This window comes from Vombatus ursinus, unplaced genomic scaffold (genome assembly GCF_900497805.2).
Source record: "Vombatus ursinus unplaced genomic scaffold, bare-nosed wombat genome assembly UNPS02014797.1, whole genome shotgun sequence".
Lineage (NCBI taxonomy): Eukaryota > Metazoa > Chordata > Mammalia > Diprotodontia > Vombatidae > Vombatus > Vombatus ursinus.
In genome coordinates this window covers 16,115,845-16,133,977 of record NW_020954575.1, presented here as the reverse complement: position 1 = coordinate 16,133,977, position 18,133 = coordinate 16,115,845, and the positions used below count along the sequence as shown (strand labels likewise).

Sequence of the window (18,133 nt, the reverse complement as noted above, 5' to 3'; positions counted from 1 at the left end):
ACCTATAGTTCCATTCTCCTTTTTATTAAATCATGTTTGCAATCAGAAACTACTTTAATGATGTGCCTTTCAGGGCTGGGAGAAACATGTGCTGACTGTAGCTATCTTAACTCCCCTGGGCATCAGTTTTATTCCCCATTATGTGTTAAGGCCATTTCGCTTTATAATCTGTTGTAAAAATGAATCATTTTAACTGACATTACCCTAGAACATATTCTCCCAAAGGATAACCTGGAATAGGACTGGGTGTGTTTCCAATTTGCTTCAGCTGCTCTTTTTCAGAGCACTGGAGGGGAGAGGTATTTTCTCCTATGTGGGGATCATCCTGGGATGTGACTGAACATGGTTTGTGCCTGGATGCTACCCCTCTGGCATAAATAAGGTGTCAGCCTTCACAGAAAAACATATAAACAAAAGTTCTCTTCTTTCGTGTCCTCACATTTTCTTTCAAAAGGTCTAGAGCTAAATGTAAATCTAACACATAAAGATAGGATAGCTCCTGGAACCATAAGCTCAGCCGCTTGTGAGGTATAGAGGAAAGGCGTCTACTACCTTCATTTGCTATCCACTCTTGATATCAATTAATGAGGGAAACAGAAGTATAGATCATAGGGAATATTGAATAATCCGAGTCCTGCATTTTTTTTTTACTTTGTAACAGAGACAAACAGAACGAACACATGTACAGATATGAAAGCCTCCAGCTCTCCCGTCTTTGATCTCTCTCCCGCGTTTCTCCATGCATGTCCCTGAAAGAAATTCAGACTTAGCCCTACTGCCAATAGCTAGAAGTTAGAGAAAGTCACAATTCCAACTTCAGAGGGCATAACTGAAAACGATGAGTAGAAACTACAGAAGCAGATTTAGGTTCCATGTAAAGAAAAACTTTCTAACAATTAGAACTGTCTAAAAATGGAATGGGTTGCCTTATGTGAGCTTCCTCCTATCAGTGAAGGTTCCAATTTGGAGAAGTTGGATTGTCTGACCACTGAAATTTTTTGAATCTGTGCATAATCCACAAATAAGTTAGTTGAGCAATGCTACATGTGTTCTCCACATGCTTTTGCTTGCCTTTGAGGTCACATTTACATGGCTTATTGTCCTACAGCAAGCAAGCAAGCAAGCAAGCAAGCAAGCAAGAATACTTATGGGAACAGATTGTAGGCACTCTCAATCCAGGCAGATCTATAGCTTTTATGCAACTAAATTTCACAGCTTAAAGAAAGGATGCCCTGGTTGAGTGGCATATTTCATTCACACCAAGGCCATCACCTCTTTGATAGAGTACATAACTGTGTATACACACAAAGAACAACTACATAGGCTTGTAGACAGTCAAGCACAGGATTCCATATTCCAACAAAATCATTTTATTGTCTAGAAGAAAACAAAATTTTTTCATGGCCACATGCTGTCTGGTTCTAAGGAAAAGACACAAGGGCAAGAGTTGCTATTCCTCAGCACTCTGACTGATAAGATAGTCCTGGAGAAGGGCCTGCACCTCTGCCCGCCGGCTGAGTTTGGTGGCCTTGCCCTGAAAGCGGCCCTTCTTCCCAGCTCCTTTGCCTTGTAGCAATTCAGCTACCCTGAAAACCAATGGATAACATCAGAGACAACCAAGCCCCTTTAAGAAGAACACTGGAAGAGCAAAATTCTTGACCATTTGAGTTCCTTATCACTTAAGAGGGATCTTATAATTGTATTCAAAACTGTCCCTTTTATATCTCTCTTTCATACTAAACACCTGTCTATACTCACTGCTTCTACTTCTTCAGATATAAGACCCCAAGGTGGGGCCTGGTGGCCTAGCCAAGACCAGGCTGTGAAGGCTTCTTCCCCTCCTCTTCCTGAGCCTCTACTACCTAGTTCCCAACAGGTGCCAGATGCTCCCTCCCAGCTGGATGCTATTCCCCCATCCTCTCTCCACCCAGGAGTTTACCCAAAACCTCCATTCTACTCTGACCCTCAAGCCCACTGCCCATTTCCCAACAGTCAGAGGTCAGGGATACAGCTAGTTACACTACTAGGATAAGCAGGGTGTCACCAACTAAGATCCTTCACACAAGACGGTAGATCACTGGGCCTTATCACATGCCTTGCCTCTGTGCTTTCCAGACCTCCCAGAGAATTGCCATTTGACCTACAACTGCCCCCTAAGAACGCCTGAGCCTTGCCACATGTTCTGCTGCTTCACCCGAAGCACAGCTGTGCCTTTCCATCTGCCCTGAACTGACCCATCCTAGATGTGTTGTCTCGCTTAATTAGACGAAATTCCTCAAGAGGAGTGCTACCTTCCCTTTCCATTGGTATTCTCAGCACTTAGCACAGTGTTGGCTGATGGTAAGTGAAGTAATTAAGCTCTTTTTCATTCATTCCTTCATGTCTCAACTCCTTGCAATCAATCCAATTTTGATCTCCTAATGGCTAAATCTAGTGACCTTTCTCCAAGTTGTCTTTCTTCTTGATGTCTCTTTAGCATCTGACCTATTGACTGCTCTATCTTCTTAAATACTCTCTTCTTCCTCTGTTTTCATGACACCATTTTCTCCAGATTCTCCTACCTGCCTGACCATTTCTTCTCACCTGTTGGGTCACCTTCTATGTCCTGCCCCTGTTGCATGAGTGTACCTCAGGGCTCTGTCCTGGGGCCACTACTCTTTTGAGTGTAACCTCTCTCCTGGTTATCTCTTCAGCTCCCAATTAGCATCTCTGTATAAATGACTTAAAAATCTCAGTATCCAGGCCTTGCCTATTTCCTAAACCTCACCTCAAACTCTGCCTGAAAAACACCTTCATCTCACTACCTCATAAGCAACTTAAATTCAACATATCCAAAATGGAACCTACTACCTCTCCTTCCAGGTCTATCCCCCCACCCCAATTTCCCTCTTTCTGTCAAGGGCATCACCATTCTTTCAGTCAGTCACCCAGGTTCACAAATTTGGGAGTCATCCTTCACTCCTCCCTCTCCCTCACTCCCTCTACTCAATTAGTTGTCATATAATGTCCATTCTACTTCCACACCTCTAAAATCTGCTGCTTCTTTCTACTAAAATGATTCACAGCCCCCTATGTTAGTGTCCTCTCCTCACCACCTAAAATAACTTCACGCATATTTGATATTTACTCATCTATATACATGTTGCTTCCCTTCAGTAAAATGTAAGCTTCCTGAGGTCAGAGATTGTTTTGTTTCTGTCTCTATATCTATCCCCAGTGCCTGGCACTCATACATACTCAATAAATGTTTGTTGACCTGAATTGAAGGATTTCTTGTAGACTTACCTGGGGCCCAACATATCCACTGCCTCAACTGGCCCCGCAAGTAAGAAGAGCCCTGCACCTTTCTCGTCTCCCACAGTTAAGAAGAGAAGGGTGTCCTAGGAGACAAGATGGAGTAATGAGTCTTAATACTCAGCAATATAAAACCTACCCATTCCCAAAACTATTGCCCCCACCAAGGGTGGACATATCCTAAAGTTTCAGAATCAAACTCCCTCAGCAAAAAAAAAAAAGAAAAGAAAAAAAAAAGAAAAAAAGATCTTCTTTGTCTGGCCATAATGCATAATGCAAGAAGAGATAGTCTGAAAGCAGTTGGAAGATTTGGGGAGCTACAACATGAGCTTGGAGATTGTTACACTTAAAAAATGACTAAGAGTGATGCTAACATCATTCCAGAGGGGTTGTCCAAAACAGAGGTGGGAAGGATGAAAGGCCTGGCTATTACTCAAAAAATAGGTCCCACAGACAAACAATAAGGATGACCCCCTGTAGGCTCCTTCTCTGAAAGGATAGGCATACCCAGAAATAGCAAATGCCAGAGGCCCAGAAATACATATGTCACAATCTGACCTTGGAAGAAGTTAACAGGTCGTGTTTAGACTAGAGAGTCAAATATGAGGAAAGGCCCCTGAGGATGGAGGGATAAAGGAGGGTACCTCAAACACTCTCACCTCTATCCCAATCTCATTGGCAATGATATTCATAAACTCAGAGTCACCATCTTTCCTATAATAAAGGACCATTTAGATTTAGAGTTGGATAGAACCACTGAGACATCTAGAACATTTTACAGATAAGGACACTGAGGCCTAGAGAGGCTAAAAGACTTTCCCAAAGTTGCACAAATGGTAAGTTGAAAAGATAGGATTTGAATCCAGGTCCCCAGACTTCAGATCCAACGTTACTTCTACCACACCTCATACCCAAAGCTTGCTTATGTAAGGCATCAGAGCCAGATTAGGGTCAGAGACCAGTAAGAGTAAACTGAGTGATATCTGTTCAGAGGTATCCGTTCCCCAAGAGTAGCTGTCCATGGCACACAAAACCTCCAACTCCCCTAAGAAGGAAAAGTCTCCCCGAGGAGAGAGAACATATGGTTCCTCCACAGCCTCAGCACTTAAAGGTTTGGGTTAGGTTTATTCTCCTTAAGTGGGGCTTCCTAGGACAACTGGAGCTTTTCTGGATGGCAGTAGAAGTGATGGGACCATGAAGAGAGGAAAGAAGAAAATTCCAGGGACATATTTATCACCCTGTCCAAACCCAGATATCAGGCATTTGACACCCTCCCCTTTTCCTTAGGTTTTACAATATCATAAAGAACTCAAATTAGCAGACTTGTCTTTCCAATGTCTTTAGGCACACAGCAGAAATGTGAAGCACCCCACTCCAGCCCTCCTCCTCACCCCTGTTGCCAATTTCTGACTCCTCACCTGTGTAATACAATCACTCCTCCCCTGTCTGGGCTGTCTCTAAGACTGTGAGCCGTGAGAATAGCCAGGTCTCTGAGTAGATTGACATTATTCTGAAAATGATGTTATAACTTAGCAATGTAGGTGGCAGGGAGTAAAGGTGACACAAAGGAGGTGACATACAGTAGGTCCCCCCATCTTCCCTTACCCCTTGCCACCAATCCATATATCTAGGGAGTTAACTTTGCAAAACAGCTGCAGAAATCAGGGCCAGGCCTGGATATTACTTATACTCTCACAACCCAGTCCCGAGGGAAATCTACTCTAAGACAGAATCTATTTCCACTCCAGCCTTCCCTCCTTGTGGCTCTAGCGTAAGTCACCTTCTGGAGCAGCTTGGCCGAATTCTGCAGTTTCTGAACAGCCTCTGCGTGTTCTTCTACTCCGCACCTTGAGAGACACAGAAATCTGGAGACCCATCCCCCAATTCCCCATCCCAAATCCTTGAGGATGAGTTGCTGGGAAACAGTGACGTCTGGCCTCAAACAGTGGCTCCTCCCAAAGCCTGAGAACTACAGATTATTGTTGGGGTTAGCAGAGAGAGATAGCAGCTTGAGGGTGGAAGGTCACTTATTCACAAGACAACTGGGGGCAAGGACTGGCCATGTACAACAGCTGGCACTTTCGTATAGTGCATCAAGATCTGCAAAGAACTTCACATTCACTGTCTCATTTGATCCTCATAACAACTCTCTGAAGTAGGTGCTATTATTATTGGCAACTCAGGTTCAGAGAGGTTACGTCATTTGCCCAGCTTTTAAGTGACTGAGGCATGACTGGAACCCAGGTCTTCCTGACTCTCAGACCAGCCCTCCTTCCACCAGGCTGTTCTGCTGGGTGTACATGAAGAACACCACCTCCAAGGGCACTCTCATGCTTAGGAGCTCATCTGATCCATGTACCGGGAGAGAAAGTAAAGGGGTATATTCCTCATATTGCTGATGGGGAAACCAAGGCACTTCCCTAATATCACTCAATAAATCCACAAGAACAAAAAGACAGGCACCCTACTTGAGTAATGCGGTCAGGGCCTTTTCTGCTCCGTGACTTCTCTCCATCCACTTCAGCACCCGGTTCCCTGCTAGAAAGACTAGGTTGGTCTTGTTCTTTTTCCCCTTCTCTGTACCTAGGATCTTAATGACCTGGATGGGGTTTGGAAGACACATGCAGTGAAATGGCTTCTGAGAGCAAGCTAGACTCACATTGTCTCTCCGGAATAAGTGAATGGTGGAGTCTTTTAGGGGTCCTACAAAGAATCCCTCATATAGGAACTCAATGCACCTTCCCTACAGAGAAGGCGTCTCCAGTAGAAGTGGTGGGACAGACACTAGCTCCTCTGTCCAAAGGATTTCAACATTTTTGAGCTTCTACTCCCCCACCCCCATCTTAGGCTTATCTTGCTCTTCTACTCCACTGATAGGCCTTTTCTGGAACCTCAGCCCTTCCCTCCTTCCCCCACTCCACTCACCTGCAGATCACTGAGGTTTCTCACGTGGGTACCACAGCACATATTGGAGTCGACACCTTCAATGGTGATGACACGGATAGGTCCCACATGGTCATCTGGCAAACGCAAGGCCTTTACCTGGGATGAGTAGGTATGTCTGAGCTTCTAAAAGGTCCTTGAAAAGAACTCTTTAGATAGCCTGGAGTTGTCACTGGCTAGCTCTTTACCTTCACCTCAGGATCATCCGGGCTCAGTTCCGTCACAGTCACAGGCAGCCGATCTCTGATCTTCTCGTTGACGCTCTGCTCGATAGCAACTACCTGTTCTGGCAAGACCATGGGGCTATCCAGCTCTATCGTGCTCCGAAAGCGTCCTAACTCCCTAACCGGAGAAAGGGGGGTTCGTGGGATGAGAATGAAATATAAGATTGGCAGCTTGTAGGAATAGAGCTCGCAGGGTTCTTAATCTCTGTTGGGTCACCAGACTCACTTTGGCAGTCTGGTGAAGCCTACGGCTTCTCATACAGATTAATGTTTTTAAATACATAAGCTTGCAAAGGAACGCAATTATACTGAAATGCAACTAATGCAATACTGAAAAAAAAAAAAAAATCACACATGCCCTGAAAGACAATGGGTCCATCAGCCTCAAACGCCTGGATTAGAAGGGCTTTCTTCCCCTGTCTATCCTTTGGCACAGAAACGTTAACCTGTCTTCAGGGCTTACAAAAGTGGACTGAACAATGCTAGGCAGTATTTCATTCCAGGAAATTCCCCTTTCTCTCGCCTCTAACCTAGGTCTTTGTTAGGAAAAAGCTGGAAAAGGCTGTATCAAATAGTCTACTATAAAACTGCAAAATGAAAAAAAAATCAGAACAAGAAAATAGAATACACACTAAAAGTACAATTTTTTTTTTTGACCTGTAATTTCAGCAGTGTAATGGAACTCTGAGTGAGAAAACTCCCTCCACCAATGCAGACTGGAAGCTGTCCTGAAACTGAAGGTCTTAGATACCTGACTGGAGCAATAGGAAGTTAAGTGACTTTCCCAGGGTCATAGAGATAGTATATGTCCGAGGCAAGACATGAATCCAAGTCTTCTTGACTCTAAGAATGACCTCTAGCTACTATCCCACGAAATCTCTCTAATTAGGGACAGGGACTAGACAAATGGTATAGAGAATTCACAAATGAGGAAATTCCTTCTATCAACACAGATTGGCACCTTTTTTGCAACTGAGTCCTTTAAGAACTGCCAATAGCTTTGAGTGGTTCAGTGAATTGTCCAGCCAGGTTCATACAGCCAGTATGTATCAAAGGCAAAGCCTGAACCCTGGTTTTCCTCAATTTGAAGCCATTTCTCCAACCAGTATATCATGCTGCTTCATGATCTCTGTAAAAATGACTATATAAGGACAAAAATGAATGGGAACAAAGGGCAAAAGAATTCTGACGAGGATCTCTTTGTAATAGGGAATGACTGAAAAACAGTAAGACATCTTAGGTGTTGAAATTAATTTAAATGTACACATCTGCTAAGCCAGTGTAGTTGGCTGTATTGATGTTCAGAGTTAAAGTTTTAATAAAACATTTACATTTTTAGTCATTAGTCCAATGCCTTTCACTCACCACGATGTCGTCTTCAACCCAAACAGGTGGTCAGCCACAGCTGTGATGAGATGCTGTCCTGGGTACCAAGAGACAGAGATAAGGAGAAAGGAGACTATGAGAAGGGTCTAACATACAAGGGCTTTTAGATTCAAGCACAGCTCTCTCTACACAAGTGCTTAGCTGCATGGGTAGCCACGGCGTTACAATCATCTGGACCGAATTTCCAGGAATGGGGCTAAACTTTTCTCCACTTCCATTCCCTTGATACCTGAATGCTGCTGCATGTGGTCAAACCTCCGATCCCAGTCCAGCTGCACTTGGACCTGGCTTCCTGGTGCCAGGGGAGTAAGCAAGAAATGCTCAGCTTCAGCTCCCCGGCGGGTCACTCTGAGCACGGGGATGTTATCAATGGAACCTCGGTCATCAGGCTGGGGAAAAAATGTTCCTACTATGGATTTAGGAAGGGAAGGATGAAGCAGTAACTCACACTCAAAAAGGAACTGAAAAGTATGCAGTGACCTGTAAAATAGGAGGTAGGATTTGTCTAAGCTAGAAGGAGAAAAGGAGAAGTGCAGGAATGAACACTACTAGGCCTGCCGTCAGTGGACCCGAGTTTGAATGCTGTCTCTGCCACATACTCATATGACTTTGGATAAGGTCACTTAATCTTTCTGGGTCTGTTTCCTCCTATGTAAAATGAACAGGTCAAATGAGATGACCCCTGATCATCCCTCCCAACTCTAAATCTATAATCCTTTGAAACCTGGTATGGATTTTTTTTGGGGGGGAGGAGTAAAATAATGTTATAATCTGAGGTTTCCAAGGGTCAGAGGTCAACTACAGAGGTAGTAATGGGTTGAATGGGCTCAGGCAATTCTGTTTTAAGCTGCTTCTTCTGATAGCTGGGGAGTGGGAGGGGATTTGTCCCTCTATCTTCCTGTTCTGCCAGCTTACTTTCTTAAGAAGGACAAGGATAGGAACTGGCCCTGTGATTTCACTGGTCTAATGGTATAAGGGATTCCCTTTACCATTGTAAATCAGCCCCTTCTGTGCAAATTATGTTAAGTAATCTACAGCCCAGACACGTTAAGCCAGGGTGAAGGGCAACCTGGATTCAGGGCTGGCTCTTTAGCTAATAAGAATATGTCTATAGCACTTTCAGGTTTGCAAAAATGTTTCACACCTAACTCCATCTACCACACCACGTTCATTCTTAAACCTATGGGGCTGAACTGAAGGATCATGGGATCAAAGATTCAGAGCTGAAAGAAGCCTTAGAGGCATCTAGGCCAGGGGCTCTTAAAACTGGGGCCCCGTAAACTTTTAAAAAATATGTTCTGATAACTAATGTTTCAACATAATTGGTAATACTATATATTTCATATTATGGATTTAAAAACATTACTCTGGGAAGGGCTTCATCAGACTGCCAAAAGGGTCCAAGACACAAAAAAGGTTAAGGACCACTGATCTAGTCTAACCCCTTCTTTTTACCGGGAAGGTTCAGGAAACGTTAGATCCGGAGAAGTGACCCAAGGCACGGGAAGGACAGGGTTTGTCAGTCTTGAGTATTTCCCAATACAAGCAATTAGGCCTTGGAGATGAGACAGAACATAAAGGGGCCAAGCGTTTAAAACCTGAAGACTTGGAGTCTAAGTCTTGCCTCTGCCACCTCTCAGATGTGCAGCCTTAGGCAAGTCACTGTCCTCTCGGTAAACAGAAGCGCTCCCTAACATCCCACCCAGTATGAACCCTCTGAGGGTGGGGCCGAGACAAGGGCGTGGTCTACGTGAAGGAAGGGGCTTCTGGAAGGATGAGGGTACCCGGGGGCATGGCTTGAGAGGAGGCGGGGCCTCGGCGTAGGGGTGGGGCTTCTGGGAGGGCGGCGGGGGAGGGCTGGGAAGGCTGGAGGCGGGCTTCACACCTGACCCCCGCCCTCAGGGAAGAGCAGCGTATCCTCCAACACCACGTGGTAGCCGCTTAGCTTCTCCTGATTCTTGCTATCTCCTTTCCCAACTGTCTGCAGCTCTGCGGGGCGGCAAGAGAGCACGGTGGTGCAGAACTGCGGAGCAAGGGAGGATCGTAAGGCCGGCGCTTCACCCCTCCCCAACCCCTTCAATCTCGAACCCCCCGCCTCAGGTTTCACCTCTCGAGCGTAGCTGTCCTGCTGGCACCGGAACGACATGGTTGCTGGCTCCCTGGCCGCGGAGAACGCTAAACAGAAGGACCTGGCAAGGGCGGAGCTCAAGCCCTACGTAGGACTTGAGTTTCTTTCCTCTGCGGCGGTAGAGCGTCACGAAAGGGAGTACGGACGGTTGGCGGCGTGGGTCAGAATTAGTGAAAACGGAAATCGGGGACTCCTCCCTCCCGGTCGTTTAGTAACCTTTGGCGAAGCTCTCAGAAACCGGAAGTGAAGTGTGGGCACCGGAAATCATGGAGCCGGGCAAGATGGCGTCCCCCAAGAGCTCTCCGAAAGATGCCCAAGTGATGGCCCAAATTCTGAAGGACATGGGGATCACAGAGTACGAACCAAGGGTCATCAACCAGATGCTGGAGTTCGCCTTTCGCTACGTCACCACGATTTTGGACGACGCCAAGATTTACTCGAGCCACGCCAAGAAGCCTGCGGTGGATGCGGACGACGTGCGGCTGGCCATCCAGTGCAGGGCCGACCAGTCGTTCACGGCGCCGCCGCCGAGGGACTTTCTGTTAGATATCGCCCGGCAGAAGAACCAGACCCCGCTGCCGCTGATCAAGCCCTACTCGGGCCCCCGGCTGCCGCCGGACCGCTACTGCTTAACGGCGCCCAACTACCGGCTAAAGTCCCTGCCCAAAAAGGTGGCCGCCCAGGCGGGCCGAATCACGGTGCCGCGGCTCAGCGTGGGCGCCGTCAGCAGCAGGCCCGGCACTCCGACCCTGGGCGCGCCCTCGTCCGCGCCCGCAGTGGCCGTGGCCGCCGACGTCGCGACCCCGCTGTCGCTGGCCGGCCAGAGGTTCACGGTGCAGATCCCGGCCTCGCAGAGCCCCGCCGTCAAGGCCGCGATGCCCGCGGCGCCCGCCGTGCAGAACGTCCTGATCAACCCCTCCCTCATCGGCTCCAAGAACATCCTCATCACCACCAACATGGTGTCATCGTCGTCGTCGTCCTCGTCCTCGTCCTCGTCGTCGTCGTCGCAGAGCACCCCCGCCGAGTCCTCGAATTCATTGAAAAGGAAGCACGAAGACGATGACGACTATAACAGCTTGTAAAAAGCCCAGAAGCCGGGCCTGGTGTCTGCCAAAGGTGAGATTGGGCTGGAGTGCAGGGTACTGGAGGCTTGGGTTGTGGAGAGTGCCCCAAAAGTCCTAGTGCAGCTTGAAGCTTCTAAATAAAGCAGGAGCTTCTTAGGCTGTTTCTGGTATCCCAAAAGCCTTAAAGCAGGTTTAAGCTGATAAAGCTGGAAGTCTCACACTGTGTAGGGTGGCCTGGGCAAGTCAGCTATAAAAGCCTAAATTTGTATTAGGACTTTTGGAACACCGTGTAGTATAAAAATAATAGCTGGCATTTATATAGCACTTTAAGGTTTGCAAAGCACTTTCTTACAACAACCCTAGGAGGTAGGTAGTATTATTATCCCTGTTTTACAGATGGGGATATTGAGGCAGACAGGTTAAATAATTTGCCCAAGGTCAGACAGGTAGCAAGTGTCTGAGGCAGAATTTGAACCCAGCTCTTGCTAACTTCACGTCCAGGACTCTGTCCACTGTGCCACCTACCTTGCTGCTATTATTAATGCTGCTGTCTTGGGGTTGGGGGAGGGACGAGATGGGGAGAAAATTTGGAACTCAGAATCTTGTGGAAGTGAATGTTGAAAACTAAAATAATGAATCTTTAAAAAAAAAAAAGATGATTGAGGAAAAGTGGTGTGGCAGTAATATTTTTCACTGGAATTATAATTGTTGGATTTTCTTTAATAGTGCTGTTAGAAAATATAAAGTAAGAAGGAAAGAAAGCGTATCTGGACTTGACTGTGACTCTTTAGCCCTCGTGTCCCTTGGGGCCAGTGTTCTCCAAAGAGCTATTCTTAGCCCAAGTTCATAGCACTTTAGTATTTAGAGCTGGAAGAGACTTTAGAAATATTCTGGCACACTCTTCTTTCTTAGATGAGGAAACTGGGGAAGATCAGGATTGGCTCATCCTAGTAAGTTATAGGTACTTAATGGATGAGTTAAAATTGAACCCAGCTCTCTTCCAATATAGCTTACCAAGTGAGGACAACGAAAGGGTCTGAGCCAACATGGGATGGCTTGAGAATATTAATTCCCAAACATAGGAAAAATTCCTTATTGCAACAAGTTCACAGAATCAGTGTTTCAGAGTTGGAATAATAATAATAGTGATTAGCATTTACATAGCTTTTTAAGGAAACTGAGACTGACAAAGGTTAAGTGACTTGCCTGGCCTAGTTAAGTGTCTGAGGCAGGATTTGAACTCAGGTCTTCCAGATTTATATACAACACCTAGGGGCCTGACTTGAAGGAGTGCTTAGTGGCTATCTAGTCCAACCTATACCCAAAAAGGAATCCTCACTATAACATATCAGAAAAGTGCTTATCCAGTCTCTTATTGAGGACATTCCCCTCCCCCACTACCCACTCTGTAACTTCCACCTATTGTTTCTGGTTCTGGCCTCTGGGGCGAAACAGAAAAGTCCAATCTGTCTCTCACATGACAGCTCTTCCAGAATTTGAACTCAGCCATCATGTACCATTGTCTCCCCCTCCCTCTCTTTCTCTTCTCCAGGCTAAACATTTCCAGTCCATTCAACTGTCCTTATATGACATGGACCCAAGACCCTTCACCATCATGCTCTTTGGACAACATCCTCTTTATCAGTGTCCTTCATAAACTGTGGTGTCATGGTGAAACCCAGCTTCCAGCAGAATTCTTGATATTATTGATACTTCCTGAAAGTGTTGTTTCCTTTGGGAAAAAAGTATCCAGTTTCTTTTGCCTCCTTTCATACCCCACACATTTTCTCATTTGAAAAAACAAGCATCCTTCTTCTCAGAACTAGATCACCATCTGGCTATGACCAAAGTCATGATCATCATCCAAATGAACTTATTCTAATGCTCCTTTTCACAGGCAACTACATCATGTTTTGAGTGCAGTGCAATTAATCAGAAACCTAAGCAAAAACCACAGCAGCCCAGTTTTGAAAGAGATGCTTCATGGTGGTATAGAGGTGACCCTTTGTTTTTTAAGGCAATGAATAAACATACATTCTGGCAAGTCCTTCCTATCTGGGAAGGCCTTAAGTATATCCTCAGAAAAAAACTTTTCCTGCTGTCTGAGGACCAGCCAGCTAAGTGCAAAAGAGGATCATTATAAAAATATAAAATAACCTTCTGCTATGTACAGCAGACATAACTTCCATGGTGATGGGGTCAGAATGGTGGAAAAGGAACACTTTTAAGACTTGGTTCTTAGACTGTCTAGACAATTGGACTGTTTTAAGTCTGCAATCTTTGTTTACCTACTGATAATACTGGAGGAACTGAAATATTCAACTACATGAAGTAGTTGGTTAAATGGAACTCTGGTTCCCAGCTCCCCAGGGTGGAGTTTGTTTCATTATGTACCCAAAGGCAACAAGGAAAGTCATTCTGTGGGACGTGACCTTAGAACTCTGTGTCTCTTCCTTCAACTCCCTCAGGGAGAGGGAAAGTCACTGCAGGTTGAGAACTGGAATTATAAGCATAAAGGAGAATTGGATTGTTAAAAGCAAAAGCTATGAAGCAGCACATATCTTGTGATCAAATGATTCCCCTTTGGGGAATTACACCCCAAAAGGAAATAACTTTTAAAAGTTATTTTACAAAAGTCATCATAGCACTGTTTATAAAATTGGAAACAGCCCCAATAACCAGCAATAGGGAAATGGCTCAATAGCCTATGGATACCAATATGCCAGTAATTTGCATTTAGATAGCACTTTATAGGGCACTTTCTTCACAGCCTATTTGTATTGTTACCCCATTTTACCGATGACCAGGCTTACAAACGTTGAGTGAGTTGCCTGTGGTCATACTGCTAGTTGATGTCAGATCTAGGACTTCAAGATCTCCTGGCTTTAAATCCAGTGTTCAATTCACTATATAATTATGAAATATGTATAGTATATTGAAACATGTAAATGGTTTATTCGAAATCATGTTAAGTTAAAAAATAATACACGAAAGAACTCTTCAGAAATGTACATAGATTTACAAAGGCAGGAAAGAAATATGGAAGGATGAAGATAGCATGTTCATTTTCTTCTGTAATGTTGCTTAAGTTCCTAATAAAAGAAAAAAATTACAAAAGTTTTAGTGAAATCTGCTTTGCTCTTTGTCTTTTTCCTTGCCATATACACAAACAAAATATAGAACTTAAAGGCTGATAATAGAAAGGCACCAGGGCCCCCAGCAGCCTACTTCTTTGCCATCCTGTTCAGAAACAGTTGCCAAAGTCACATCCCTGGTGGAGGGCCTAAGAGAAAGGACTCGCTGGGAGTGTAAATGTTAAAGGTGGAGGTAAACTGAGGACCCAAAATTGTTTCACCATAGGCCCATAATACAGCAAAAAAGAGAAAAGACTCCAGCATTTCATAGGAAATGGTTTCCAGATCCCTACCCATCTTTTTCACAGAAAAATTACCTGTCATATCTTCACCACTGGACTCATCCTAGAAAAGAACAGAGGCTAATGTTGGGTCAGGGAAGAGAAACGGCATTTGTATTTATATGCCCAAACGGGACAGGAAGGAAGAAGGCCCTGCTGGGGATACCCACAGAAGGAAGGAGAAAACCCATCCAAGCAGTTTTTTCTTTGCTGTCTGGAACATAGCATCTAAGGGCCATAACCAGAAAGCAGAACCAATTTCACTGACAGAGTCTCGTGAATTAAGCTCTATCAGCTCCACTTACATCCAGGTCATCCATGGCAGGGGGAGGTCCCTTTGCACTTGCTTTCTTTAAGAGCTGAAAAGGAGACAGAGGAAGTTACCGGGAGAAAGAGTATCTAGATGTCACTGATCAAAAGAGTCAGCAACACCCCACATGACAGCAAGCTAGACAGAACTTAGAGAAAATGACAGGAAGAGAGATACAAACGCAGGCACAGACATGAAACTCTGGCATCTTCTCTCACCTCTGCATAATGTTCCACCTGAGCTAGCTCCACTTCTTCATCCCCTTCCCAGTCTCTCCAGTTATCAAAGTCCACCGATAGCCACACTGGCTACAAGAGGAGAGAAACACTGAAAGTCATTCAATAAGCATTTATTAAGAGTCTGCTATGTGGCAGGCAACCTGTGAGGTCCTGGGGATACAAAAAAAGCCCAAAATAGTACAAGGGACTTAGACTCCACCATGAGATATGACAAAGTAAATTCAACGGGGAGTATCAGGAAATGCCTTATGTAGGAGGTGACTGGAACTAGGTTTTGAAAGATGCTAAGCATTTTAAGAGACAAAGGTGAGGAGGAAATTCATTCTATACATGGGGAGCAACCTGTACAAAATCATGTTGATGGTAGAGAGAATGTCTTAATGGGGCAACATCTATGAATTGCAGGCTAAATTTGTTTTTCCTTAAAAAGGAATTGAAGGTGGGGGAGAATTTGGAACTCAAAATTTTATAAAAGGAATGTTAAAAATTTTTTTACATGTACTTGGGAAATATGATAAAAAATATTTTTTTTTTTTTTAGTGTTGAAACCATCTTACAGATTTAATTGGTTCAGGGGATTAAGGCTCAGACCACTGAGGTAGAAGGCTGGTGACTTAAACACACAAGGAATCGAGAGCGCCTCCCTCGAATATGACATCTGGTGTGTGTGTCAAAATATTTTGGAGATACCCTGTTTTCCAGAGCTAAGGCCCAGCAAGTACTCTGTGCTCTGAGTTTGGCATAACAATAATCCTTTGTGCCCTGGAATGATCTCACCTTCTGGTAAAATACATTGCCTCGACCAGCAACAAGTGTTCATAAGGAATTGAGCTCCCCTTATTTCCCAGGGCTGTTTTGTTTTGTTGTACGTTGGCTCACAACATAATCATTCTTAGATCTTGAGATAGTTCTCATGGTTAGCATTTCTTGGGACAATACATTTATTCTTGGGTCCCAACCCCTTTTGTGTATGTAAGTGGCCCCAGCCTTAGCACTCTTAAGAGTCCTTGGGAGGAGAATCTTCCACTGACAGGTATCCTTTTTTTCACTCTGAAATTAATTAAACTTCTATTTGTATCCTGACTCTCCCGTATCTAGCCTGCTCTGTTTCGGCTCTAACCACCCACAGGTTAGAGGCCAGTTCTGGTACAGTTGACATGTGCCACCATGGCAAATGTGGACTTAGAGAAGCTGCACCCACAACAGAATCAAAGCAGTATCCTTGCTGACTATCCTTTCCATACTATGGCTAAGTAAACTTTCTTTTCTTTTTCTTCTTTTTTTTTTTTTGTGCTAGGCAATGGTGACTTGCTTAGGGTCACACAGCTAGTAAGTGTCAAGTGTCTGAGGCCGCATTTTAAACTTTCTTTTCTTAACTATCAATGAATTACAAGTCTATTATTTCATTCCAATCTGGAATGTGAACCATCAGGTCAGGTCTAACTTAGGCCAGTCAAAGGCTGCAGAGAGGTCAAGGGTGAGGACTGAGAAAAGGCCCTTGGATTTGTCCATCACTGGTAACTGTGGAGAACACTGATGAGGCCAAACTCCAATTATAAGGCATTAAGAAGTAAGATGTGCTGAAAGAAATGAACATTGGTTCAGAGAAGCACGGAAAGACATGAACTCATGCAGAGTGAAGTAAGCACAGCCAGGAAAACAAAACATACAATGACTACATGAATGTAAATGGAAAAAAATAGCCACAAAAGAATCTTGCAGGATTATAAAGAAGATTATGAAGAACAAGCTTGGCCTCAAAGATTTATGAGAAGATGCCTCCCTACCCCCACTCCTATGCTGGAGGGAGAGGAGGGTTTGAAGGGCCTGAGAGTACGCTGATATGAAACGTGGCAGACAACATCATGTTTTCTCTAGGTATTCATGAATTTTGCTGATTTCTTGCTTTTACTTTTTGTAGAAATTTTGTAGAAAGAATAGATCTCTGGGAAGGAGGAGGAGTTGGGATAGAGGAGAAAATCTAGGCAATGTTAAAAGATATTAATAAAAAAGCGTTTGGTTTTTTTTTAAGCAAGACAAAGGACTTGCAGTCTACTAGTGAAGATAAAAGACGTGTCCATGAAAGAGGACAGACAGTACAAACTCCCTCAGATGAAGCCTGGCCCTTCAAGGCTGAGGACAATGGATATCTGATTCCCAACCTGGAAAGCAACTTCCCCTTCTTTCTTGCCTCCATATCCAATCAGTTGCCAAGTCTCATCAAGTCTACTTCCACTGCAGCTCTGTCCTCTTCTCTCACATACCTGCCATCCTAGGACAACAGCTTCCTAATTAGCCTTGATGCCTCTAATCTCTCCCTGCACCAATCTATTCTCCACACAGCTGCCAAACTGATACTCCTACATCATGGGGCACTTATTAGCTGTGTGACCCTAAGCAAGTCACTTAACTTTTATTTGCCTCAGTTTCCTCAGCTGTAAAATGGGGATGATATATAACATCTACCTCCCATGGTTGTGAGGATGAAATGAGATAACATCTGTAAAGTACTTAGCACAGTGCCTGGCACTTAGAAGTTAGCTAATAAATGCTTCCTCCTCTCCCATCTTTTCCTTTTTTTCCCATAGGCTGGACCATGTCACTCCCCTACCCAATAAATCACAGTGGCTTCCTATTACCGCCAGGAGCACATACAAAATGCTGTACGACATTCAAAGCCCTAGCCTCCTCCTGCCTTTCCATTCTTCTTATGGCTTACTCTTTAAACACTTACCCTTTGATACGGTGACACTGGCCTCCTGGATCTTTCACGAATAAGACACAACATCTCTTCGTTCCCAGCATTCTCTCTGGCTGTCCCCTATTCCTAGAATGCTCTCCCTCCGATGGGGTGCTTGGGTGCTTGTACTGGGACCCCAGTTCCAAGACCATATTTCTCCCTAGCTTCAGAAACACTATCCCTTCAGGGCAGCTAGGTGGCACAGTGGATAGAGCACCGGCCTTGGAATCAGGAGTTCCTGAGTTCAAATTCTGCCTCGGACACATAACGCTCACTAGCTGTGTGACCCTGGGCAAGTCACTTAACCCCATTGCCTAGCAAAAAACAAAAAACAAAAACAAACAAAAAAAAACCAGAAACACTATCCCTGGTAGTTTTTCCCCAGCCCAC

At 44.7% G+C, this 18,133-nt stretch overlaps 3 protein-coding genes across 5 annotated transcripts in view; 1 reads left to right on the top strand and 2 right to left on the bottom strand.

Annotated features, from left to right (window-relative positions):
- Nucleotides 1–1,347: 1,347 nt before the first annotated feature.
- Nucleotides 1,348–10,041, bottom strand: AARSD1 (alanyl-tRNA synthetase domain containing 1). 2 transcript variants are annotated; one of them, XM_027870340.1, is made up of 12 exons: nucleotides 9,955–10,041; nucleotides 9,733–9,870; nucleotides 8,077–8,236; nucleotides 7,827–7,884; nucleotides 6,426–6,579; nucleotides 6,220–6,336; nucleotides 5,763–5,893; nucleotides 5,075–5,141; nucleotides 4,713–4,804; nucleotides 3,954–4,008; nucleotides 3,286–3,380; nucleotides 1,348–1,586 (listed from the first exon to the last, which is right to left on the bottom strand). In XM_027870340.1, exons 1-12 carry the CDS (start codon nucleotides 9,991–9,993, stop codon nucleotides 1,451–1,453), a joined length of 1,242 nt encoding a protein of 413 aa, XP_027726141.1. In that variant the 5' UTR covers nucleotides 9,994–10,041; the 3' UTR covers nucleotides 1,348–1,450. The 2 variants fall into 2 exon arrangements, with proteins under 2 accessions (XP_027726141.1, XP_027726142.1); XM_027870341.1 differs by lacking the exon at nucleotides 9,733–9,870 and having other exon boundaries at nucleotides 9,955–10,031.
- Nucleotides 10,042–10,218: 177 nt separating this feature from the next.
- On the top strand, nucleotides 10,219–13,867 carry LOC114049168 (transcription initiation factor TFIID subunit 9-like). The gene is made up of 2 exons (XM_027870342.1): nucleotides 10,219–11,091; nucleotides 12,592–13,867. Exon 1 carries the CDS (start codon nucleotides 10,242–10,244, stop codon nucleotides 11,055–11,057), a length of 816 nt encoding a protein of 271 aa, XP_027726143.1. The 5' UTR covers nucleotides 10,219–10,241; the 3' UTR covers nucleotides 11,058–11,091; nucleotides 12,592–13,867.
- Nucleotides 13,868–13,967: 100 nt separating this feature from the next.
- The window catches only part of PTGES3L (prostaglandin E synthase 3 like), a 6,744-nt gene continuing 2,578 nt past the window's right edge, over nucleotides 13,968–18,133 (bottom strand). The window contains exons 5-8 of one of the 2 annotated variants that reach the window (XM_027870343.1): nucleotides 14,983–15,072; nucleotides 14,760–14,813; nucleotides 14,491–14,518; nucleotides 13,968–14,131 (exon numbers count right to left, since the gene is read on the bottom strand). In XM_027870343.1, the coding sequence (XP_027726144.1) occupies nucleotides 14,124–14,131; nucleotides 14,491–14,518; nucleotides 14,760–14,813; nucleotides 14,983–15,072 (180 nt within the window). In that variant the 3' untranslated portion in view covers nucleotides 13,968–14,123. The remainder of the gene's footprint in view (nucleotides 14,132–14,490; nucleotides 14,519–14,759; nucleotides 14,814–14,982; nucleotides 15,073–18,133) is intronic. The other variant, XM_027870344.1, reaches the window with a different exon arrangement.